At 45.4% G+C, this 25,643-nt stretch overlaps 1 protein-coding gene across 2 annotated transcripts in view; it reads right to left on the reverse strand.

The window, feature by feature from the left end:
- ARHGAP26 (Rho GTPase activating protein 26) overlaps positions 1 to 25,643 on the reverse strand; it is a 488,708-nt gene that overhangs the window by 263,247 nt on the left and 199,818 nt on the right. For both annotated transcript variants that reach the window (XM_038739982.1, XM_038739983.1), the window contains exon 11: positions 14,294 to 14,372. In XM_038739982.1, coding sequence (XP_038595910.1) covers positions 14,294 to 14,372 — 79 coding nt within the window. The remainder of the gene's footprint in view (positions 1 to 14,293; positions 14,373 to 25,643) is intronic.

The following is a 25,643-nucleotide window of genomic DNA, read 5'->3' on the forward strand; positions in this document are numbered from 1 at the left end:
GAAATTAAAGTGACTTCCCAAACATCACAGATCAGACAAGTGGCAGAGCCAGAATTAAAACCCAGGTCCTTCTGACTCACAGACACGTGCTCTATCCACCAGACCACTCTGCTTCTCCTTTTTCAGGGCTTCCAAAAACACATGAGTCCTGAGTCACTCAGCTCAACTTACCTTTGCTAAAAGGTAGCTGGCCATTCAAACAGACAGCACGTCTTGGTTCCTGCCTTTTCTCAATCTGCAGTGGCAAAAGTTATAAAAGGTACTCTGCGGGTGGGGCAGGGGCTTCTCTAGCTCCATTCTTCTCTTCTGTCTCCTGGCTATAGAAAGCCAGTTGTTCCCATGCTTTGTTATACTGCAGCCTAGGAAACCCCTGCATGGACTCTTCCCTTCCCTCGGCCTCTTGTCTGCGGCCAGGAAAACCCACGTGCTGCTAGTGTCCTGCCTGTCTGCCCACCCTGGGGAGCTTCACACTTCCATTCCACGCTCCTTCCATTGAGGAGAAGCAGCATGGATCAATGGAAAGAGCACGGTCTTTGGAGTCAGAGGTCAGGGGTTCAAATTCTGGCTCTGCCAACTGTCAGCTGTGTGACTTTGGGCAAGTCACTTGACTTCTCTGGGCTTCAGTCACCTCATCTGTAAAATGGGGATTAAAACTGTGAGACCCCCATGGGACAACCTGATCACCTTGTAACCTCCCCAGTGCTTAGAATAGTGCTTTGTACATAGTAAGCGCTTAACAAATACCATTATTATTATTATTATTATTCAATCATTCATTCATTCTTTTTGATTTATTGAGCACTTACTGTGTGCAGATCACTGAACTTAGCACTTGGGAGAGTACCATATAACAATGGACACATTCCCTGCCCATAGTGAGCTTACAGTCTAGAGGAGGAGACAGACATTAATATAAATAAATGACAGATACGGGCATAAGTGCAATGGGGCTGGGAGGGGGGATCAGTAAGGGGAGCAAGGCAGAACCCTTCCCTCTGTTGGTCTGCAGAGAGGCAGCCGGAGGACGCGGCTAACAGTATATGAGGCTCATGTGAGCTCCCAACTCACCTTGGCCACACCGGGGCTTCACTCGCTTTCAGTTAATCAGTAGTATTTGCTGAGCGCTTACAGTTGCGGAATACTGTACCAAGCACTTGGGAGCTTGCTCACCATGCTGCCAGCTCATCAATCTTGCCGCCAGCCCCTTTGCCACATCCTCTCTCTGGCCTGGAATTCCCTCCACCTTCATATAAACTAGGCCACCACTTCCACCTTCAAAGCATTATTAAGGTCACATCTCCTCCAAGAAGCCTTCCTGGATTAAGCCTGCTTTTCCCCAACTCATTCCCCCTTTTGCCTTCTCTATGCACTTGGATCCGTACCCTTTGGACACTTGATATTCACTCTTCCCTCAGTCCGACAGCAGCTATGTACCTACCTGTAATTTATTTATATTAATGTCTAGACTGTAAGCCCATTGTGGGGAGAAAATGTGTCCATCAACACTGTTGTACTCTACTCACGCAAGCACTTAGTACAGGGTTCTGCACACAGTAAGCACTCAATAAATACCACTGATTGTCTGACAAAGCAGAGTGGGTAGACCTGTTCCCTGCCTACAAGGAGCTTACAACCTAGATGACTTTGAAGTACACAGGTAGGGGCTGGAGGGATGAGCTAACAGTGGTTGGGGATTGTAAACAGTGACGAGCCTAGCCTTCCGACAACTCTGTAGCATAAAGGTGAAGCACTGGGCTACCTAACTTTAGACTGGACAGGGTTCCAATCAAAACTGGGGTGAGAGATCAGCACATTCCAGTTAGTATTTCCTCATTGCTGAGCCCAAGCAGGTTCCACCAGCAGGGCCCGATGAGTTCTCCCCATCTAGACTGTAAGCACGTTGTGAGCAGGGAATGAATCTGGTATATTGACCTCTCCCAAGCACTTAGAACAGTGTTCTGTATACAGTAAGCACTCAAAAAATAACTCACAGGTTACCCTGCCTGCCCTACTAGGCTTCCCAAAACCTCCAAGGTGCCCTTAATGAAGTATGCTTCATTCATTCTTTCATTTTATCATATTTATTAAGTGCTTACTGTGTGCAGAACACTGTACTAAGCCCTTGTACAAAGATAAACAGTAACATTGCCTGTCCACAATAAGCTCACTCTCTCCCTAGGTGAAGGAGACCACACTAGCTCTTCTCTGAGCAAGGAAACTGTTAAACCTTACTATACTACTTAAAAGGGCTTTAAGGGCCCTCTGCCCTGGCATTAGCCCGTTGTTGGGTAGGGACCACCTCTATATGTTGCCGATTTGTACTTCCCAAGCACTTTGTACACTGCTCTGCACACAGTAAGCACTCAATAAATATGACTGACTGACTGACAATGAATGAATGAATGAATGAGATCCCAATGACCCCTCCTAACTAGATTGTTTTTAATTCCTCAGACTCAGGGTAGGTTGCTTTTATTCCTGCAAGCTCCCCACAAAAGTTGAGATTTTCCAATTGAAGCCTAGTCAATCACCATGGTAACCTGAAAGCCTGGAAAAGCCTAAATTAAATACAAAACTTTACCTTTGAGCAGTTAGAGAATGTTTCACAGAACAGAGCCAAGGTTCATTTGGCTAGTGAGGCAAACTTTCTTTTCTTACAAGAGAAACAACAACAACAACTGTGGTATGCGTTAAGTGCTTACTATGTGTCAAGCACTATACTAAGTGCCGGCGTAAATATGAGATAAACAGGTCCCACATGAGCCTCACAGTCGAAGTGAGAGGGAGAACAAATATTAAATCCCCATTTTACAGATTAGGAAACTGAGGTGCATAGAAGCAAATTGACTTGCCCAAAGTCACACAGCAGGCAAGTGGCAGAGCCAGGATTAGAACCCAGATCCTCTGACTCCAGGCAAAAATTCCCTCCGTCTCACTTTTTTCATCCAGGCTAGGCTCTTGTGCAGAAACAGGCGGAGAGTTCCCTCCAGCCCGGAAAGGGAAAAGAGAGCCAGGAAGCAGGGTCACGAAGGGCCTGGTTTCATCCTTTTTTCAAAGTTCCTCCCTCCTTTTGGCTATTCACCAAAGAATTACTGGGTATCTCCATTCTATGTGCACAGTAGCTTCTACCTCATATTCTGATTTTTAAAAATTGCTTTCTGATCCATGGAAGCTTTACTGTAAGAGAATCTTTACAAACTGATCTTGTTCCAAGGTGTAGTGGGGTATTGTTAAGCTTCCTGTGAAACAAAGGATGTTGATTTAACAAAGGATTAGGGGTTCAGCTCTCACAAGCAGTTTGAAAGGTGGTAACCACTGCTACACCACGCTGTAAAGACAGAAGTGTTAGGAGCCAAGTGAAGCAGTGTGGTCTAATGGACAGAGCACAGGCCTGGGAGTCGGAAGGACCTGGGGTCTAATGACAGCTCTGCCACTTGGCCATCGTGTAATCCTGGGCAAGTGAAGTTAACTTCTTAACTTAACCACTGACCTTCTCTGCGCCACAGTTCCCTCATCTACAAAATGGGGATTACGACCGCAGGCCCCATGTGGGGCATGGCCATGTCTGACTTGATTGACTTGTATCTACCCCAGTGCTTAGTACAGGGCTTGGAATATAATAAGCACTTAAATACCACAAAAATGTCAAATCTCATATCTTTGTCAACATCATCATCATTAAATTTTAAAAAAAGTTAACAGAGGGTTCGCAATAGGCAAAGAACTGTATTATTGTGGAGGGGGAAACTTTCTGGCTACCAAGTCGCAGCTGAGGGCATTTCCAGACCCTAGCCAAGGTCTTCCAATCAGCGTGGCTCAGTGGAAAGAGCCCGGGCTTTGGAGTCGGAGGTCATGGGTTCAAATCCCGGCCCCGCCACTTGTCAGCTGGGTGACTTTGGGCAAGTCACTTCACTTCTCTGTGCCTCAGTTCCCTCATCTGTAAAATGGGGGTGAAGACTGTGAGCCCCTCATGGGACAACCTGATAACCTTGTAACCTCCCCAGCGCTTAGAACAGTGCTTTGCACATAGTAAGCGCTTAATAAAACGCTATCATTATTAAGCAACGGGACTCTTTGAGGGCAATTCTCCCTCACTGAGGAAACTGGATTCTCCAGAGACGGTGGAAGGGCCCTTTGGTCTGAGGCCGCCATCTAGTGGGCTAACAAGACTTAAATCCGTACTCCTAACCTGGATTTTCTTTCCTCCTCCCATGCTGGGCACAAGCCCCTTCTCCACAGCTTCCGGGTAGAGCCCCCTTCCTCATTTACCCTTAAAAGCTCTTCGTGAGCCCCCATGAACTCAGCTGAAGTCCTTCCATGGGCCTGGCTCACCGCTGCGTGCGGAGTCAGACTCAGAAGGCACACATAGTATTGGCCGCCATGTTCCGAGCCTTTTTTCAGTAGTCAGTCATATTTACTGAGTGCTTACTGTGTGCAGAGAACTGTACTAAGTGCTTGGGAGAGCACAATACAGTAAAATGACATGTTCCCTGCCCATAACTAAGCTCATAGCTTGTAAGTTTCATTTCCTCAGGGAGGGCCAAACGTAGGCCCAGCCACACCTAAAGGGGCATTTCAGTAATAGAAGCGGATCCAGATGAACCCCAGAGCCCATAACCATTCATGTCATGATATGGAAAAACAGAATCACAATTTTTCTGAGCTTCAGCTTCCTCATCTAAAAACAGGGGATTCGATCAGCATATTTTCCCTTCTACTTAGGCCGAAAGCCCCATGTGGGACAGGGAACTGTGTCTGACCTGATTAACTTGTATCTCCCCCAGTGTTTTGGAAAAAAAAAAGGATAGAATAGTGCTAGACAGAGTAAGAACTTGATAAATATCATGCAGTAATATTGAGATAATGGAGAAGTGCTTATTTCAGGGAGTACTGGGAAGATGCAGACATGATCCCCTAGAAAAGCCAAACAAAATAATATAACGATGGCATTTGTTAAGTGCTTACTAGGTGCAGAGCACTTTTCTAAGCGCTGGGGGGGATACAAGGTGATCAAGTTGTCCCACGTGGGGCTCACAGTCCTAATCCCCATTTTACAGATGAGGTAACTGAGGCTCAGAGAAGTTAAGTGACTTGCCCAAGGTCACACAGCAGACATGTGGCGGAGTGGAATTCCAGCCCATGACCTCTGACTCCAAATCCCGGGCTCTTTCCACTGAGACACGCTGCTTCTCTAGAATGTTGCGGCTCTCCAAATCTACCAGAAAAGCCTTTTTCAGGATCATTTCTCTAAGAGTAATTCAGTTCACATCTCCCCACTCCTCAAGAAGCTCCAGTGGTTGCCCAACCACCTCTGCATCAAACAGAAACTCCTTACCATCAGCTTTAAAAGCACTCAATCAGCTCTCACCCTCCTACCTTACTTCTCTGATTTCCTACTATAACTCAGCCCACACACTTCACTCCTCTAACACTGTACTTCAAATCTCATCTATCTCACCACTGATCCTTTGCCCCTGTTCTCCTCCTGGTGTGGGAGTCCCCCTGCCTTTATGTATGGCAGACCACCTCTCTCCCCACCTTCAAAGCCTTATTAAGAATCACATTTCCTCCAAGAGGCCTTCCCTGGCTAAGACCTCATTTCCCAACTCCCTCTCTCTTCTGCATCACCTCTGCAACTATGCATCACCTATGACCTGTACATTTTATACACTTGTTTTCAATCAATGGTATTCATTGAGGGCTTGCTGTGTGCAGAATACTGTACCAAGGACTTGGGAGAGTATAATACGACAGAGTTGGTAGACAAGTTCACCCTACCCTCAACCCCACAACATTCATGTAATTTTATTCACTTGTAACGATGTCTGTCTCCCCCGCCTCTAGACTTTGAGCTCGTTGTGGGCAGGGAATGTCACTGTTTATTGTTGAATTGTACTTTCCCAAGCTCGTAGTACATTGCTCTGCACACAGCAGGTGCTTAATAAACACGATGGAATGAATTCACATAAATATCTGTAATGCATTTTAGTGTCCATCTCCCCTCTAGACTGTAAGCTCATTGTGGGTACGGAATATGCCTACCAACTCTGTGGGACGGAACTTTCCCAAGGGCTGAGTACATTGCTCTCAACATAGTAAGCCCTCAATGAATGCCAGTGCTTGATTCAATCTCCAAAAACAAGTAACCGGCTTTGAAAAACTTGCACTAAAAAAAGATGGTCTGTCTTTGCTGTCACATGGAAAAAAAAACCAAATAGCATTGACCCAAGTCAGGAAAATATCCAGATAAGATCAATGTCCGTTCTGACAAGAAAACCACTTCCACATCAAAACCCCAAACAGCTGGCTCCCTCTTTCTCTTGGTCTCTTCCCTTCTGTGGTTGGGTTTCTCCCTGTCTGGGTCAGTTGCACGTACACATAAACTTGAAAGCCCCTCTCCTTGCAACTCTGCTGCAGAGAAATGAGGCAGCATGCTATCCCTGTGCTGGATCCAAAGTGTGTACAGACAGATGAGGGGTGGGGAAAGCTTGCTTAGCAAAGGGGGCTCTTCAAACATTTCTGCAGTTCACACACAGAGCCACAACTGCAATTTACTGTCACCCTGTACTGATGCTGGCTCCATGGGACTAACAGAGATGTTGTAAATATCTCCTCAGAGCTCCTCTAAAATGAGCCTCTGCACTGCTCCCATGCAGGACAGGATGCCTTTGGGACCTCCCAAAAGCCCAATCCATTGCTGTTTTTCCATTATCTCCTTTACCTCAGACTTCTCCAGTTCCACCCAAACCTGTTTTTATGCTGCCTGTTTTTTTCCTCATATAGTCCAAGCCAACACGATTGACCCTATTTGGCATAAAGAATCGGGCACGGTGTCTGCCTCGGTGAGAACACTGAACTCCCATCAAAACATCCTGTCATTACGGCATCCATGATCTTAACATGGCGGGGCTTAAGTCTCAGAGAATTGGCAACAGGGAAAATTTTAAGGCAAAGAGTACACACAGAGAAGCACTCCTGATTTTCTGCAGATGGAGGCTACTAAAATCTTAGTAGTAATGAAATTTACTAGACATCCACTGGGTCTAATGCACCTGGGCTTGGATCCCAGGATCAAGCCCGTGCTAAGGATTAGGACTCCTGGAAACGTCTCACTATAAACCCCACAACTACCTGACACCAATATGCCTCAGAGGATTCTTGCATCAAAAATTCTTAAAAAAGAAAAAAGAAAAACAAACCCCAGTGACAATGCCCTCTGAAACTTCCTAACCCTTTCATATATTTGCCTTGTTTGTCCCTACTCCCTACCTACCATTCACTCCCTGGTAACAATGACCCGGTCGTAATCAGTTTTGTTCTCCTTTCATAGCTCCACCAGAGAAGCCCCAGAAGACTATTTCCTCTGTAGGTTTTCCAGAGCATAACACTATAAACACAAGCCATGTAAATCACTAAAACATCCAAAGTTTTCCAAAGGTACTGGCAATTCACTAAGGTTCCTTGTCTTGGGATGTGAGGCAGCCAGAACCAGCCTAAATACTGGACCAAGAAAATCTGGAACACGTTTGCATCCATAGTGCAGTTTCTGAACTGTAATTAATTTTCAAGTTGTCCCTATTCAGTCCAGAGCTCGGGGATATGGATTTTTAAAATTCTAAATGGAGCTCTGATGTGAGGGGAGGGGACCACCTGTGGGAGAGAGAAAATGGTTGTTTCCATGGGCCTAGTCAACCCTTGTCTCCTTGAGCAGGGTGCCAATGGTCATGGTTTCTCTTATGATGTGGGAGCTTGACCACTCGGGACTATTCCTTTGACCACAGCTATGTTTCTCGCAAGCCAAAGGAAAGCTAATAGATGGCAAAGACCTCTGACCCCAACCCCACCCCACTGTTTTGGGGGTGGGGGAAACCAAAGACATAAAGAGTTGCATGCTGCTATATTCTCCACTACCACCCCCCCAAAATTCCAGACCCTAGGAAACCTAAAAATGAGGCCATCGACATATGGATCCTCACACCAGTTTCTGGGTCCAATACCATTTGCTCAGCCTTACTGTGTACCCAGAAGGAAGAGAAACAATAAAGCCCATAAATGGGTTCCAAATATTGTCCATTTTAGAAAATAATTTCACCCTGCTTCCTAAGGAGAGGGACAAACCCAAGAATGTAAATATGATTTCCTTGGTTTCACTGAGGATATGTTCTTTTTAGATTTATGGTTAAGCCTCATAGCGTCCACTGGGTAATCACAGAAGGGCATTTTTCTACCCCATGGGATCTCGGCTCAGTGTTCTGTTTTTCCTTCTTGCCTTCCAAAAAAATCCCAATTCATCAACTTTTTCTAGGCACAGGGTCAAGACCACACAACAACCGAGAGCAATGGCGACTAGCTAGTTTCTAACCCAGGATCGCACCCTGGATACTGCTCAGCCCTTTCCTATAACCACTCTACTATCCCCACCCTACCATTTTCTGACAGGACAAAAGCTACTGGTCTCGAGCCTTGGGTTTTAGGATGGGGAGAGGTGTTTTTGTTCATTGTGAAGCTCACTGAATAGAAACAGTGCTGGAAAAAAATCAACTAGGAGAGCTTGGCAACATGGATACTCGAAATTTTGGGCTACAACACCAAAATGTTTACTCCACATTTGACCAACTCCATTCCCAAATTTGATAAAATGCCTGCCTCATTCCACTCCTCCCTACTATGCAAACTGCCTGATTCTGGCCTCTCCTAAAGCTGGGACTAACACAGTTCCCTCTGGGGACATCAAAAAATCCCATCCTTGAGTTCCCCTGCTGACCAAGATCCCAAATTTATTGGCTGAAGGACATTTTAATGATAATAATAATAATAATAATAATGGCATTTATTAGGCACTTCCTATGTGCAAAGCACTGTTCTAAGCGCTGGGGAGGTTACAAGGTGATCAGGTTGTCCCACAGGAGGCTCACAGTCTTAATCCCCATTTTACAGATGAGGTCACTGAGGCACAGAGAAGTGAAGTGACTTGCCCAAAGTCACACAGCTGACCATTGGGGGAGCCAGGATTTGAACCCATGACCTCTGACTCCAAAGCCTGTGCTCTTTCAGATGAGACACGCTGCTTCTCTGGCACATCCCCATAGGGGAAGTAAGAGGGAAGACAGTAAGATACTGATCAGTTGTTTCAATGAAGAAATTGCCTTAGGACCAAATTCAACCTTCTTTCAACATACTGAGACAATATACAGAAGGATCACTGTGGCTTGGTGGAAAGAGCATGGGCCTAGGAGTCGGAGGACCAGGGTTCTAATTCCGGCTCTCCCAACTCCTTGCTGTGTGACCTTGGGCAAGTCATTTAACTGAGGCATAGAGAAGTTCTCCTGTTCTCCCTCCTACTTAGACTATGAGTCCCATGTGGGACAGGGACTGTGCCCTACCTAATTAGCTTTTACCTACCCCGGCCCTTCGAAAAGTTTTTGACATAGTAAATGCTTAACAAATACCATAAAAAAAGAATGATAATGAGCTGTCAATGTGACTACCCAGCTTGGGAGATAAAAATCAGAGAAAGTTGGGTGGAGATTTCTCTCCTTGATAAACATGGCAGGGTCACCTGGTAAGACAAATCAATGTTCTTGGGGCTGCTTTTAGAGACAGAGGTACACAAAACTGTAAAAATCATTTCCTCAGAGTGAGCCAGTCAACTGCACTTACTGAATGTAACAAGCGCTGAGGCTAGACCAAAGCTAGTTTAAACCAGGCAGTTTCGTCCCTGGGCATGATCCTGTTGTTACATAACTGCCAATTACAAAGCCCCCATAACTGCCTCATTTATATATGGCATACAATAAGAATGTAATGACTCTTGTCTTCCCCTAAATTAAAGTCATTCAAAATTGAGTATCAATCAATTAACAGTATTATTGAGCACATACTAAGTGCAGAGCATGGTACTAAGCGCTTGGGAGAGTACAATAGAGAGTACAATACCAGGTACCAGGTAGAAACTGGAACCTGCCCACAAGAAGCAGTCAGCGCAGCCTAGTGGATAGAGCACAGGCCTGGGACACAGAAGGACCTGGGTTCTAATCCCAGATGTGCTCGGTGACCTTGGGCAAATCACAACTTCTCTAGGCCTCGGTTCCCTCATCTGTGAAATGGGGATTAAGACTTTGAGCCCCATGTGGGACATGGACCTCATTACCTTGTAATCTGGTACTTAGTACAGTGCCTGGCACATAGTAAGTGCTTAAATACCATTTTTAAAAATGCCATTACAGCCATTAATTCTTCCCTCTCTGAAACCTTCTGTTCACAAGCAAGGGGAAAGAGTCAGTCAGCCAACAGTACTGAGCACTTTCTGTGTGCAGAGCACTGTACTAAGTGCTTGGGAAAGCCCAAAATAACAGACACATTTCCTGCCCACAACGAGTTTACAGTCTAGCGGGCTGCCTTCCATGACCAGTGTGTTCTAGAAGGCTCTGCATGGTCTTTAGAAACTCCTGGTGCCGGCCAAAGTTTGGAGCCATCCTGCATCAGATGACACCCACTAGTCCCTATGGGTGGTAGCAGGAGTGAGCATCCCTTCTACGCCATCAGCAGAGACTGCAGTGGCAGGCAGTCCCAGGAGTGAGGGTAAATAACTTCAAGGGATGGTAGGCATCCCCCAATACCATGAAAAACTCCTAAATTAGAACCAGCCGGCACAGCCTAGGGGATAGAGCACTGGCCCGGGAGTCAGAAGGTTCTGGGTTCTATTCCCGGCTCCTCCAAGAGTCTGCTGTGTGACCTTGGGCAAGTCATTTCATTCATTCAATCATATTTACTGAAGCTTACTGTGTGCAGAGCACTGTACTAAGCGTTTGGGAAATGCAAATCAGCAACATATAGAGACGGTCTCTACCCAACAACAGGCTCACAGTCAAGAAGGGGGAGACAGTCAACAAAACAAAACAAGTAGACAGGTGTCAATACCATCAGAATAAATAGAATTATAGCTATATACACATCATTAATAAAATATAGTAAATATGTACAAATAAAATAGAGTACTAAATATGTACAAATATTTACAAGTGCTGTGGGGAGGGGAAGGGGTTAGGGCAGATGGGGGGGGGTGATGGGGAGGAGGAGGAGAGGAAAAGGGGGGCACAGTCTGGGAAGGCCTCCTGGAGGAGGTGAGCTCGCAGTAGGGCTTTGAAGGGAGGAAGAGAGCTAGTTTGGCAGAGGTGTGGAAGGAGGGCATTCCAGGCCAGAGGAAAGACATGGGCCAAGGGTCAATGGCGGGACTGGCGAGAACGAGGCACAGTGAGGAGGTTAGCGGCAGAGGAGCGGAGGGTGCGGGCTGGGCTGTAGAAGGAGAGAAGGGAGGTGAAGTAGGAGGGGGCGAGGTGATGGAGAGCCTTGAAGCTGAGAGTGAGGAGGAAGTTCCCTCATTTGTCAAATGGGGATTAAGACTGTAAGCTCTTTGTGGGGAGGGTATGTGTCTGTTTATTGTTGTACTGTACTCTCCCAAGCGCTTAGTATAGTGCTCTACACAAAGTGCTCAGTAAATAACATTGAATGAATGACTGTGAGCCCCATGTGGGACAGGGACTCTGTCCAACCTGATTTGCTTATATCATTCCCAGCACCTAGTACAGTGCCTGGCACATAATAAGCACTTAACAAATACCACAGCCAGTGGAGCCCCTAGCAGGGATCAGCTCCAGACCCACTAAGCTCCAGGACCACCCAGGGCTTAGAGGAACCCAGTAGCAAACCACAGTCAAGACTCCTCTGCCCCAGGGCCGACCCAGCTTGGATGTTATGCCCCAGGGTCCCAGGCCTGTTCCACTGCTTCGAGAACAGCTTGGAAAACAAATAAACATCAGGGTCCACAGAAATTTTGGTCAACAAAATTTCCATTGATTCATCCCCCCCGGTCATTTTCATATACACATTAAGCGGCTAAAAGAAAATTGCGTGCCGGCCAACAGTCCAAAGTTTTTCAGTTTCAAGGGGATTTGTTTTTCTGGGGTAAACGATGGGAAAGGCAAAGATTTATTTTAGGCCCTGAATATATTGGCATGCACCAATTTGTGTAACTGGATTAAGCCCATGTAAACACACACACATACACCTGGAAGAGGAAACCTTGCGTCTGACATCCTGTTCTCATGAGAGACAAAGAAGAAACAAAAACAAATAAAAGAATATAAAGTTATGATCCAATTTCCTGCCAGTTCTGGAGGGAATGGGAAGAGGAGAGATGATCTCACTTTCACTTCAACAGCTAAATATGCTGTGCTACAAAGAGCATTCAGGTCTGCAAGTGAGAAGGGGGCTCTACTTCAAAGGCGGAGAGCTTGAAAAATTCTGTTTCATGTATTTTGGGGCACTGTGGTCTAGTGGAAAGAACACGAGCCTGAGAGTCAGAGGACGTGAGTTCTAATCCTGGCTCTGCCATTTGTCTGCTGTGATCTCAGGCAGGTCACTTCACTTCTCTGGGTCTTAGTTACCTCATCTGTAAAATGAAGATTAACCTGTTTCTACTGCAGCGCTTAATACAATGCCTGATACGTAGTAACTGTTTAACAAATATTATTCAAAAAAGAAAAAGCACTTGCTGCTCCATGAAAAGCATTACCAGGAATGGAAGGCTCACCCAGGATCATCTGTGCATGCTCAGATAGACTGATGAGTGATTATAAATAATGGAGAAGAGTGCAGAATTTGACTCAGGTTACAAAACCAAGAGACTACCTCTGATAGGGAACTCTTCTGCCAGTAAAACCAGAAGAAAGGAGAGAAAAGGCAATCAGCCTGCATTTTGGCAGCTTCCAGTCTCTTTAATCTCTGCCATCTGCAATCTTCTCACCTGGATGCGAAGACACACTCCAGTGAATGTTCAAATTAAGAATTCCTTACGGGGGATTTTAATAACTCACAAATTACCATGTGTCATGGTGGGGGCTCCAGGAAGTCACCTTCAAGCCATCAGTAGGTACAATGAGGCAATCTAGAACAAAGCTCTGGGCTTCCCGATCTTTAAGTTCCACAGATTCACTGAGTCACCTTGGAGGTCTTGAAAAGAAACATTGATAAACCATCGGGCCACTACTAAATACCTTCCCCCTCAGCTAACCACACCACATTATTGACAACATTCAAGGGTAAACTCAAACTGAAGCCATGGTCACTAATGCTTGACAACTGAAGGTTGGCTTTTATCTGAATCACTGTCCTTGGCTGACAGACTGTGGTCCCCATGCCTGGGGGAGAGATCATCTTCATCAATCATATTTATTGAGCGCTTACTGTGTGCAGAGCACTGTATGTATCTTATCTTATGCCTGTATCTTACCTTATGCCTAGTGGCAAGGGCACAGGCTTGGGAGTCAGAGGACCTGGGTTCTAATCCCAGCTCCACCACTTCTCTGCTGTGTGACCCTGGGCAAACCACTTAACTTCTCTGCGCCTCAGTTACCTCATCTGTAAAATGGAGATTAAGACTGTGAGCCCCATGTGGCACAGGGACTGTATCGAACCTGATTAACTTGTAGTGCCCAGTGCTTAGAACAGAACTTCACACATAGTAGGTGCTTAACAAATAATTATTATTTCATCTTATTTCCAACACTGGACTGGGGGGTTAGTCATGGCCATACAGACAGGCCCACTTTACAACTAACGTTCATATTAAGTCGACCCCTATTCCACAAAGGGGCAGGAAATTAAAATGAACCATTTCAGATGGCCATCCCAGGACCCTCTCTCTAGCGGCTTTAATTTGGGTCTGTTTCTGCATAGCATACTAATGTCCTTGGACACAATCACTAATAGGCAAATCACTTCAACCTTCTTTCTTCCCAAACCCTCACCTAGAGCTTCTAAGGGGAATGACCCTGATTGGTTTGAGTTCCACCTTGTTTCCCTTCCACCTGCCCAGCCTCTGCTGGAGGTGCAGTGGCTTGAGGGCAATGGTAAGAAAGGCACTGGACTATTCACTGATTGGCTAGTCAGCCCCTTAATTATCGATAGCTCACTAACTATTCAATTAAAGACAGCATCAAGTCCAAGATCAAAGCCACAACAAAAATCCTCTAAGTTCAAAGTGTCATTGTGGGCAGGGAACACATCTGCTAATTCTGTTGTATTGTACTCTCCCAAGCGCTTAATACAGTCTGCACATAGTAAGCACTCGATAAATACCATTCATTCAACATTTTCAAGCCAATGTGAAGGGGACATAGGTTCCAAGTGCCACTCTGCTAAAGAATCAGCATACGTAAAGGATTTTGGCAGAGGCTTACAGATACAAGGAGATGAGGTTTCAAGTAGCACTTGGTCCATTTTCCCCGCTTACCGGTTCTCGGCCGTCCATGGCTTCCATCCACAATCTTCTGTCCTCTTCAGATATCGCCTGCATGGTAATGATGCCTAGCCTGCAGAGAAACCGTAGGCAGGGTGGTAAAAATTCAGAGGCAAAGAAGTAGATTGATAATGGGAAAGGTGACCCTAATGGGGGATGGGAGGTTCCCCAAAACAGGGCTCTGGATTGAGGAAAGGACTGGCATTAAAGGTTTCAGCATGGGAGCTAGGCCTGGGCTCTCTGTTACTGTATACCTTTTTTCCCCAGGAGAACACAAAATCACATTTTAAGCTTAAAGTAAGCCCTTCCATTTTACAGAGATAAGTGGTGCCAGTACATTACGGTCCCTGATTTACTGGAAAAAAAAAACAAACCAAAACCAGACACAGGGAGGCAAAAAGAAAATCTGCCCAGGGTCACAATGAGGGAGAAGTGTCAGGCAGGTCCAGAAAAGGAACCCTGCATTGCTGACTTGCAGCCATCTACTTCCTCAATCTACCTCAGTTTGGGAATAGGTTTAATTGAATTCTGGGAGGCATTCTACCAGATAAGTAACCCACACTTAAAAGACTCTCAGGAAACCCAAAAGCAGCAGTGTCGTATCAATTGCTACGTTGTGGAAGTATCCACAGTGTGTGATAAATAGTACCTGCACAGAAACAGGAGTCAAGATTTTGTTAAGCTAGAGAGCACCGTCTGTTTTCACTGCACCTAGAAGAACAAAACCTCACCCCTCTCTTTCCTTCAACTTGGACACTTCTTCTAAGAAGCAGCCTGGGAGAGATAGGGCAGAGAGGAGGAGAAAATGTCTCTAACCCCTGAGCCACTGGATGTCTGAACACCTGGATACCTACCTGCAAGTATTTTTGATGATCACGGGGTTCTCCAACAAAATATGAACAGAATGTTACATGGACAGGTTCATTTAGAAACAAGTTCCAGATGCCCACATTTCCTACTTCAGTCTGACAATCGCCATGATCAACAAGTGTTCAACTCAGTACGCTGTACTAAACTATTAAGGATACAAGTCCATCAGTCGTATTTATTGAGCAGTTACTATCTACAGAGCATTGTGCTAAACACTTGAATATAAGTTGGTAGACATGTTTCCTGACCACAACAAGCTTACAATCTATAGGGGGGACAGGCATTAATATAAATAAATTACAGATATGTAAATAAATGCTTTGGGGCTTGGGGCAGGGGTGTGAATAAAGGGTGCAAATCCAAGTGCAAGAATGATGCAAAAGAGGAAATGAGGGTTTAGTGAGGGAAAGCCTCTTGGAAGAGATGTGACTTTAATGTTTTGAAGGTGGGGAGAGTGATTGTCTGTTGGATATGGAGATGGAGGGCATTCCAGGCCGGAGGCAGGACGTGGGTTGGTGGCAAGATAGACAAGATCCAGGTACAATAGAGGAGTGTTGACAGAGGAGGGAAGTGTGTTGGCTGGGTGTGGTAGGAAAGCAGAGAGGTAAGGTAGGAGTGGGCAAGGTGATTGAGTGATTTAAAGCTGATGGCAAGGAGTTTCTGTTTGATGCGGAGATGGATTCATTCAATCAATCGTATTTATTGAGCATTTACTCTGTGCAAAGCACTGTGCTAAGTACTTGGGAGAGTACAATATAAGTAGGAGTGGGCAAGGTGATTGATTTAAAACTGATGGCAAGGAGTTTCTGTTTGATGCAGAGGTGGATTCATTCAATCGTATTGACTGAGCACTTACTCTGTGCAAAGCACTGTACTAAGCACTTGGGAGAGTACAATATAACAACAAACACATTCCTGTCCACAATGAGGTCACAGTCTTGATGGGCAACCACTGGAGCTTCTTCAGGAATGGAGAATCATGGACTGAACAGTTTTATAGAAAAATAATCTGGGCAGCAGAGTGACATATGGACTGAACTGAAATGGGAGAAGTACAATCCATAATCTGACTTAAGGAGACTAAAAGTCAATGGACACGAGATGGTCAAAAGAATCACTAGAATGATAATATAGACTGAGTGCATTATAAGAATTTATCAAAGGTTGCAAATTTTCCAGGTGGAAAGAGGATGAGTGGGATTAGTTGGGGAGCGCTTCTATATGTTGCCAATTTGTACATCCCAAGTGTTTAGTACAGTGTTCTGCACACAGTAAGCGCTGAATAAATACGATTGAATGAATGAATGAATGAACGAAGAGGCTGGGCCTGAGCTACAATTTACAGGCCGGAAGAGAGGAGGTGGCATAGTGGTTGGGAGCAGGCTGGCTATTCTAATATGGCACAGCCTGGGCAAAGGCGCAGAATGGGTCAGGATTGAAAAGAGCTTGCCTGGAAGGGAGAATGTGGGCTAGACTGCAGCAGGAGACAAGAAGGGTGGGGGTCTGCAGGTAGAGAGTAGGGAAGGGTCTCACATCAACACAAAACATCCCACCCTCACCTCAAAAGGATTGCCACTCTGTTGTCTCCAGTGCACTGCTTTCCCGTCACACTCCTGTCTCTCCAGTCCCTCTGTGGGGACGGGATAGGCAGAAAATCTACAGGACTGGTTTTTATATTTTGGAGGAGGCTGGGTTGTTAGCAGTATACAACCTCCATAGAAAAACAGGTCAGGTTCTTCATGTTTTGCCTGACCGCTCAGTGAAATCTCGCTGCACTGATGGGTAACTCTGGGAAGAGCAGTAAAGACTTTGGGTTTGAACTGTAGGACAAAGGGGAGTCACTAAAGAGGTGAGAGTGCAGAAAGCCCCTTGACTGAAAAATTGCGGGCATTCTCACTTCCTACATTTTGATCTTCAGGGACCCTTGGCAAAATGCAATCCAAAATATTTTCCTGCTGTCCCTTAATCTTTCGTCCTCTTCCACTATTCACTATTCATATTCATAACGGGGAAAGAAAGTAAAAGAAAACTAGGAATATTGATTCATAATTTTGGTTTTACAACAAACTGCTGCAGAAGAGATGCCAGTAATTCCCCTAGCCACTAGCTCTGTCTACCACTGCCTGGCAACGCATTCTCTTTCCTTCTCAGAAATTATGCTTCTCAGAAGTCAGCCCCATTCCCAATCAGCCAGTGTTTGTTCAGTTGGTTGGTCCATTCTCAGTTGCCACCAACAGGCAACTGGAGACATGTTATAATAATAATACTAATAATACTAATAATAATACTAATAATACTAATTGTGATTATTAGTATTATTATTATTGTGGTATTTAAGCACTTACTATCTGCCAGGCACTGTACTAAGCACTGGGGAAGATAATTGGGTTAGACACTGACCCTGTCTCACATAGGGCTCACATTCTCATCCCCCTTTTACAGAGGAGGTAGCTGAGGCTGAGAGAAGTGAAGCAGCGTGGCTCAGTGGAAAGAGCCCGGGCTTTGGAGTCAGAGATCATGGGTTCAAATCCCGGGTCCGCCACTTGTCAGCTGTGTGACTTTGGGCAAGTCACTTAACTTCTCTGTGCCTCAGTTACCTCATCTGTAAAATGGGGATTGACTGTGAGCCCCCCGTGGGATAACCTGATCATCTTTTAATCTCCCCAGTGCTTAGAACAGTGCTTTGCACATAGTAAGCGCTTAATAAATGTCATTATTAAGTGAACTGACTTACCCAAGCAGAAAGCAGAAAAGTGGCAGGAGTCCTTCTGACTCCTAGGCCCCCTAGGCAATGCTGCCCCTGAGAGCTGGTGCCTCAGTCCTAGGGCCAGGGATTTTGTTTTCCTCTCTCCCCAACAATGAGGTTCACTAGGGTCAAACAGCTCTATAATGGGTCAATATACTCCAGCAGCTGGGTCATGAATCACCTCCACCACCAGCCTGTTTCCTCCTCTCTCATCCAGCAGCTGTCCCTTCCTCTGGCGGTATTCCTGCCCTAAACCCTGCCTAGAGGACATGTCCAAAAGTATTTCTTGTTGAGTAGGCTGTTTGACCTTGGGCAAGTCATTTAACTTCTCTATGGCTCAGTTACCTCACCTGTAAAATGAGGATTAAGATTGTGAGCCCCATGTTGGAGATGGACTGCGTCCAACCTGATTTGTACGGATTTATTACTCTATTTTACTTGTACATATTTACTGTTCTATTTACTTTGTTAATGATGTGCATATAGCTATAATTCTATTTGTTGTGACGATTTTTACACCTGTCTACATGTTTTGTTTTGTTGTCTGTCTCCCCCTTCTAGACTGTGAGCCCATTGTTGGGTAGGGACCGTCTCTATATGTTGCCGACTTGTACTTCCCAAGCGCTTAGTACAGTGCTCCGCTCACAATAAGTGCTAAATAAATACTATTGAATGAATGAATCTACCCCAGTGCTTAGTACTGTGCCTGGCACATAGTAGGCACTTAAATACCATAACAAAGAAGAAGCCTTACTACTAAAGCAGTAAGACATCAGTAGTATCTATTGAATGCTTACTCCAGGTACAACACTGTACTAAGCACAGGAGAGAATACAGTAGGTAATGTAACAATCCCTAATGTGAAGGAGCTTACAAGCTAGTCGGGGAGACAGACATTGAAATAAATTACAGGAAGCAACAGTGGATAAGGGTATGTACATAATGGCTGTGGGGTGAATAGCAAAGTGATTAGAGGGTACACACAAATTTAAGTGGATAAATGACTCAGAAAGGAGGAGAGAACAGAGAAGGGAGGTGAAAGATTAGTCAGAGAAAGCTAGAGGCGATATGTAGGGCTTGAAGATGGAGAGAGGGTGGTGGTCTGTCAGATATAATGGGAGAGGCAGTTTCAGACTGGAGGGAGGGTATCAGTTAGGGGTCGGTAGTGAGAGACAAGCATATGGGACATCACACCCTTTGGTGTTAGACAAATGAAGTGTGAGGGCTGAGTTGTAGTGGAAGAAGAGCAAGATTAGGCAAGAGGGAGTGAGCTGAGTGTCTTAGAGCCTATGGTGAGGAATTCATGTTTCATGTGGCCATGGATGGACCACCATTTGAGGTTTCTGAGCAGTGGGAAGACATCTGACAAGTTGTTTTTTTAGAAAAATGATACGGGCAGAAGAGTGAAGTATGACAGTGCAGCGTGGCTCAGTGGAAAGAGCACGGGCTTTGGAGTCCGAGATCAGGGGTTCAAATCCCGGCTCTGCCAACTGTCAGTTGTGTGACTTTGGGCAAGTCACTTAGCTTCTCTGTGCCTGAGTTATCTCATCTGTAAAATGGGGATTAAGACTGTGAGCCCCCTGTGGGACAACCTGATCACCTTGTAACCTCCCCAGCGCTTAGAACAGTGCTTTGCACATAGCAAGAGCTTTATAAATGCCATCATCATCATTCTGTTCCCACCCAGGGAGGCCTAAATGAGCCTTCCTGGAGGTTTTTACTTCTTTTAGACTGTGAGCCCACTGTTAGGTAGGGACTGTCTCTATATGTTGCCAATTTGTACTTCCCAAGCGCTTAGTACAGTGCTCTGCACATAGTAAGTGCTCAATAAATATGATTGATTGATTGATTGATGAAATAGAGACGGGAGGGGCCAGAGGCAAAGAAGCAGTGTGGCCTATGAAAAGAACACGGATCTGAGAATCAGAGGACCAGGGGTCTAATTCGTGTGACCTTGGGCAAGTAACTTCACTTCTCTGGGCCTAAGTTACCTCATCTGCAAAAGGGAGATTAAAGCTGTGAACCCCTTATGGGACATGGAATGTGACCAACTTAACTGTCTTGAACCTACCCCAGTGCTTAGTACAGTGCCTGGCACATAGTAAGTGCTTAAATACCATAGATTTTTTTTTAAAAAAAAAAGGTCAGCGAGTCAAGACAGTTTGGAGAGGAAGGGGCGGATTCCAGAGATGCCGTAAAGATAGAACCGATGGGATTTAGTGACTGACTAAAGAGGCAGGTTGTAGGAGAGAGACAAGACAGGGATAATGCCAAGACTGTGGATTTGTGAGACAGGAAGGATGGTGGTGGTGTCCACAGTGATAGGAAAGTCATGGGGAGGAGAGGGTTTGTGTGGGAAGATGAGGAGCTCAGTTTGGGGCATCAGCACCTCTTGAGTGCAGTAATCACAGGATGTAAGGCAGGGAACACGCTTTGGACACCAACCCAATTGTGTAGCATCCAAAAAAACTCCCTGCCTAGAAAGGATTACAGATGAGAAATGAACCCTCAAGTGTAGGAGCCTTAATCTGGGGTGGGGCTACGTAGTCTGACCCGGGGCACTGGTCTACTGCTTAGAGCAGCTGGAGGAAAGGAGAGGCAGAACTTGTGCATTAGAAGCAGCAGAATCACAGCACAAGTGAAGACTGTCACCCTGCCAGGATTTGTGAGAAAGACTATATTCTTCAAATCATATCCCACCAATAAAGTGTGCCTGGCTTTAATCTCATCTGCCCCAAAATCCACATCATTTTTGCTCTCAACCAATGGTCTCACTGCATTTAGAACTCTGCACTCTCCACCCACATTCCTAAATATGCTCAGGCAATTGAAAATATGTTTTGACTCATTGGGATTCAAACCACTGTGACACAAAGCAACTCGTGCGTGGACAGTGGACAGCCAGGGGACAACTTCCTTCTATTTAGGTTTGCAAAATAACATTATCTTTCTCTCCTACTCCTCGGATCTCCTTCCCGCCTTGCATTTGCAGCCTCTTTTCTCCTGGCTCTCAATTTTCTGCTTGAAATGCTTACTACCCCACCCTCTAAACATGAGTTGAGGTGAGCTGGGATCAGAAGGAGAAGTGATAAACAGGGAAAGCTGTGACCAAAGAAATAGGGCTGGAAGAGCCTGTCCATCCACCCGATTTTGCGGGCATAGTGCACTGCCCTCAGTCAAATAGAGGGACCACGCTAGGTAGGCACCCAATCCAAGAACAACAGTCAAGCACGACCCATTCCGACACATGTCCCCTCCCTGTGGTCATGACCATCACGGTTGGAAGGCTGGAGAAAAACCGAGCCTGCTGACAGCATGACCTTTCCCTTTCTCCTTCTGTTGAAAAGCATCAAAAGACCCCACTTCCTCCTTTAGGAATTGATGCCTGACAATAGATAAGCTCTGTGAGAGCCAAGGCTGGCGGGCGAGGCAACCCCACTCAGAGCAGGGCAGACTTTCCTCTGCTGTGAGGCAGTGAGGGCTTAAAGCAATCGGGGCCAGAGAGGGTGAGGCCTACGTCTTTCCCAACCCTCTGCCCCTACTGCTGATGGTATGGGAAGCAAGAACACAGGCTTGGAAATCAGAGGAAGTGGCTTCTAATCCCAGTTCCCCTGCTTGTCTCAAGATGAACGTCCCTGGGTAAGTAACAGTGTGGCTCAGTGGAAAGAGCCCAGGCTTTGGAGTCAGAGGTCGTGGGTTCGAATCCCAGCTTCACCAACTGTCAGCTGTGTGACTTTGGGCAAGTCACTTAACTTCTCTGGGCCTCAGTTCCCTCATCTGGAAAATGGGGATGAAGACTGTGAGCCCCCCGTGGGACAACCTGATCACCTTGTAACCTCTCCAGCGCTTAGAACAGTGCTTTGCACATAGTAAGTGCTTAATAAATGCCATTATTATTATTATTATTAGAACAGAGATTTCTAGCAGATTCTGGTCAAGAGCTTGCACTGTCCAACAGACAGGGAAAGAGAGCAAGTTTGCAAGTACTGCTTTTTCAAATGAGTAAACTCAGTCAGTCAGAGGGTAGAGATATCCACGGCCCACTCAGAGCCAGCTACAACAGTCAAGTCAATCATATTTATTGAACACTTACTGTGCACACAGTGCTGTACTAAGCATTTGGGAGAGTACAATAGAAAAGGTAGACACATTCCCTACCCACAACAAGTTTACAGTCTGGTTGACTATAACAGAGCAATGGAGTACAAGGATATGTACATAATGGCTGCTGGGTGTGTATCAAAGTGCTTAGAGGGTATGCACAAAGATGACCTAGGAGGGAGAAAATAAATTAGGGAGATGAGAAATTAGTCAGCGAAGGCTTCCTAGAGGAGATATGATTAAATCAGAGCTTGAAGATGAAAAAAAGTGGCGGTGTTTCAGACATGAAGGAAGAGGCAGTTCCAGACTGGATGGAGGGCATGAGCAAGGGGTTGATAGCAATAATAATAATGATAATAATATATGGCATTTGTTAAGCACCTACTATGTGCCAGGCTTTGTTCTACGTGGTGGGGTAGATGCCAGGTAATCTGGTTGGACACAGTCCCTGGTCCAGGTAGAGCTTACAGTCTTAATTCTCATTTTACAGATGCAGGAACTGAGGCCCAGAAAAGTGAAGTGACTTGCCCAAGGACACACGGCAGACAAGTTGGGGAGCCGGCATTAGAACCTAGGTCCTTCTGACTCTCAGGCCCGGGTTCTATCCACTAGGCCATGCTGCTTTTCATGGTGAGAGACAAGAGTGAGGGACAGTTCATCATTTGGTGTTAGAGGAATGACTTGTGTGGGCTGGGTTGTAGTGGGAAAGGAACGAGGATAGATAAGAGGGAGAGAGCCGAATATGTGCCATTAAGCGATGGTGAGGAATTTATATCTGACGTGGAGACGGATGGGCCACCACTGGATGCTCTGTGAGGGTACAGAAGCAGCATAACTTACTGGATAAAGCATGGGCCTGGGAGTCAGAAGGACCTGGATTCTAATTCCAGCTCCACCACTTGTTTGCTGTGTGACCTTGGGCAAGTCACTTCATTTCTCTGGGCCTCAGTTACCTCATCTGTGAAATCGGGTTGAAGACTGTGAGCTCTATGTGGGACAGGGACTGTGCCCAACCTGATTAACGTGTATCTACCCCAGAACTTAGCATAATGCCTCGCATAAAATAAGCGCTTAACAAATAGCATAAAATCAAAATAAATAAATTGGAGATTTCTGAGTGGGGAGACAAATCTTCATTTGTCATTTTCATTTGTCCCTCACAGAATCCACTGTAGAACCCCAGAGCGTGTCAGAGGTTAAACTGTTTCATGGATTCACGCACATCTATTGGCAGGCAAGTCACGCCCGGGCCATCTGATTGCCATTAGCAACTCATTCAAGGGGCACAACTCTATGGGCGCCAGCTACTGTCAACTCACAAATCACCCAAAGACAGCAGGCTCAGGCCTGCAACTAATCCAGGACTAAGTATGTCACCCAGAGTTTTCCTACTCTAATCTTATTCCTAAATCAGAGTCCACACTGATGATCTCAGTGGTTTGGCAATTTACCCATTTCCTATTGGACAAGGAAACTGCTTTTTCTCTGCCCCAGTGCAGGCGCATGGGTGCACGTGTGCACACGCGCGCGCGCGCTCACACACACACACACACACAATGACTCTACTTTCAATTCTTTTGAAAACAACTGTCAAAGGTCTACAGACTGGTTGTACCTGAGAATAAAGTGTCTCCTGTTGGCACACAACAACCTCGCTTTTCACAACTTTTGCCTATGGGCCAAAGGTGATAACCCAAAAAGCTATTTGTTCATATTCTAGTGAAGACCAGGAATTACTAGCCAGTGTAGTGAGTGTCACATTTAGACCTCACATGGGGTGTGGGGAAAAATAAGGAAAGCTTAGGATGTATGGAAATCCATGGTTGAAACCCAAAGCCCTAAAGAAAGGTATGAACCTCCACACTGGAGTGTTTAAAATAGCTCTATAAAAATAATAATAATGATGGCATTTATTAAGCGCTTACTATGTGCAAAGCACTGTTCTAAGTGCTGGGGAGGTTACAAGGTGATCAGGTTGTCCCACGGGGGGCTCACAGTCTTAATCCCCATTTTACAGATGAGGTAACTGAGGCCCAGAGAAGTTAAGTGGCTTGCCCAAAGTCACACAGCTGACAATTGGCGGAGCCGGAATTTGAACCCATGAACTCTGACTCCAAAGCCCGTGCTCTTTCCACTGAGCCACACTGATTCTGGAAGAGTAGAAGAAAATGGATTAAAACAACAACAAAAAAAGGCACAGATGTGATTAATAGTCCACTGATAATTTTGGCAATGTTAGGATCGCCCAGTACTGTCAACATAAAGGTCAACATAAATTACCAGATTGGTAATGGCACAGTGTTACACACTTGCATTTGCTTCTTTCCTCCTTTCCCTATATTTAGACAGTCAGTTTCAGGCTGGCTGGTCCAGAATTAAAGTCTTTCTGTTCTTCTGTATGTGCACAGCCCAGGAAGGTTGGGAAAGGTGGTTGCAACACAAAGCCCGCCTATTGTGAATCTCTGTTAGGAGAGGCATTTTTAAGCTGTCCTAGAACTATGAGATGGTGGCACATGATGGAAGACTACAATGAACGCCTTAAGTACTATGTCTGGTATGAGAAAATCAGATGAGAACACGACAGTCCTAAAGGAACAAATATATACCATACTGTTTGGAAGGTCACCTATCTGTTTAAGGAAAGGGAAATAAAGGATTAAAGAATAAGCTTCAGGAAAAAAGCATAAGGGATGAAAAGTCATGTACAAATCTGTAGATCTTGGAATAATTTAGCAAGAGACACAGACTCTGCACACATTAAGTGCTTAATAATAATAATAATGATGGCATTTATTAAGTGCTTACTATGTGCAAAACACTGTTCTAAGCACTGGGGAGGTTACAAGGTGATCAGGTTGTCCCATGCTGGGCTCACAGTCTTAATCCCCATTTTTACAGATGAGGTAACTGAGGCACAGAGAAGTTAAGTCACTTGCCTAAAGTCACACAGCTGACAAGTGGTGGAGCCGGGAAGTGCTCTGCACACAGTAAGCGCTCAATAAATACGATTGATGATTTGAACCCATGACCTCTGACTCCAAAGCCCAGGCTCTTTCCACTGAGCCATGCTGCATCTCAACTACTACAACTACTAATAACCAATAACTGTTCAGGGCCAGTTCTAGGTTAACGGATGCTTCACTCCTATTCAAACCACCTGATTACCGTAAGATGTGGTCATCGACAAAGCAGCACCTTGAACCAATCTGTGAAGGCACAGGAATGTGACTTTTGCTGAGATGATAGATTGCTGTCACTAGACTGCAGGCTCCTTGTTGGCAAGGAACCTATTTACCAACTTTGTTGTACTGTACTCTCCCAAGCACTTAGTACAGTAGCACTTAGCAAGCACTCAAATACCATTGATTGAATTTGTTTTAGTGGTAGACACCATACCAAAGGCTGCCTTAATAAGACACCTAATTATCACTAAACACTCTGGGGAAAGATTTGCCAAGGTGGACACACAAGTTCCAGACTGAGCTCTTAGAAGAAAGCTATCTTACGGCATTATTATTATTGCTACAGATGCTTACAACAGGAGAAATGTCTACCAATCTGATCCTCTCTTACACATAATTCTCAAGTATGCTAAATCCCCAGGACTTTGAAGTCTCCCAAGAACAC

This window comes from Tachyglossus aculeatus, chromosome X1 (genome assembly GCF_015852505.1).
Source record: "Tachyglossus aculeatus isolate mTacAcu1 chromosome X1, mTacAcu1.pri, whole genome shotgun sequence".
In the NCBI taxonomy this organism is placed as follows: Eukaryota; Metazoa; Chordata; class Mammalia; order Monotremata; family Tachyglossidae; genus Tachyglossus; species Tachyglossus aculeatus.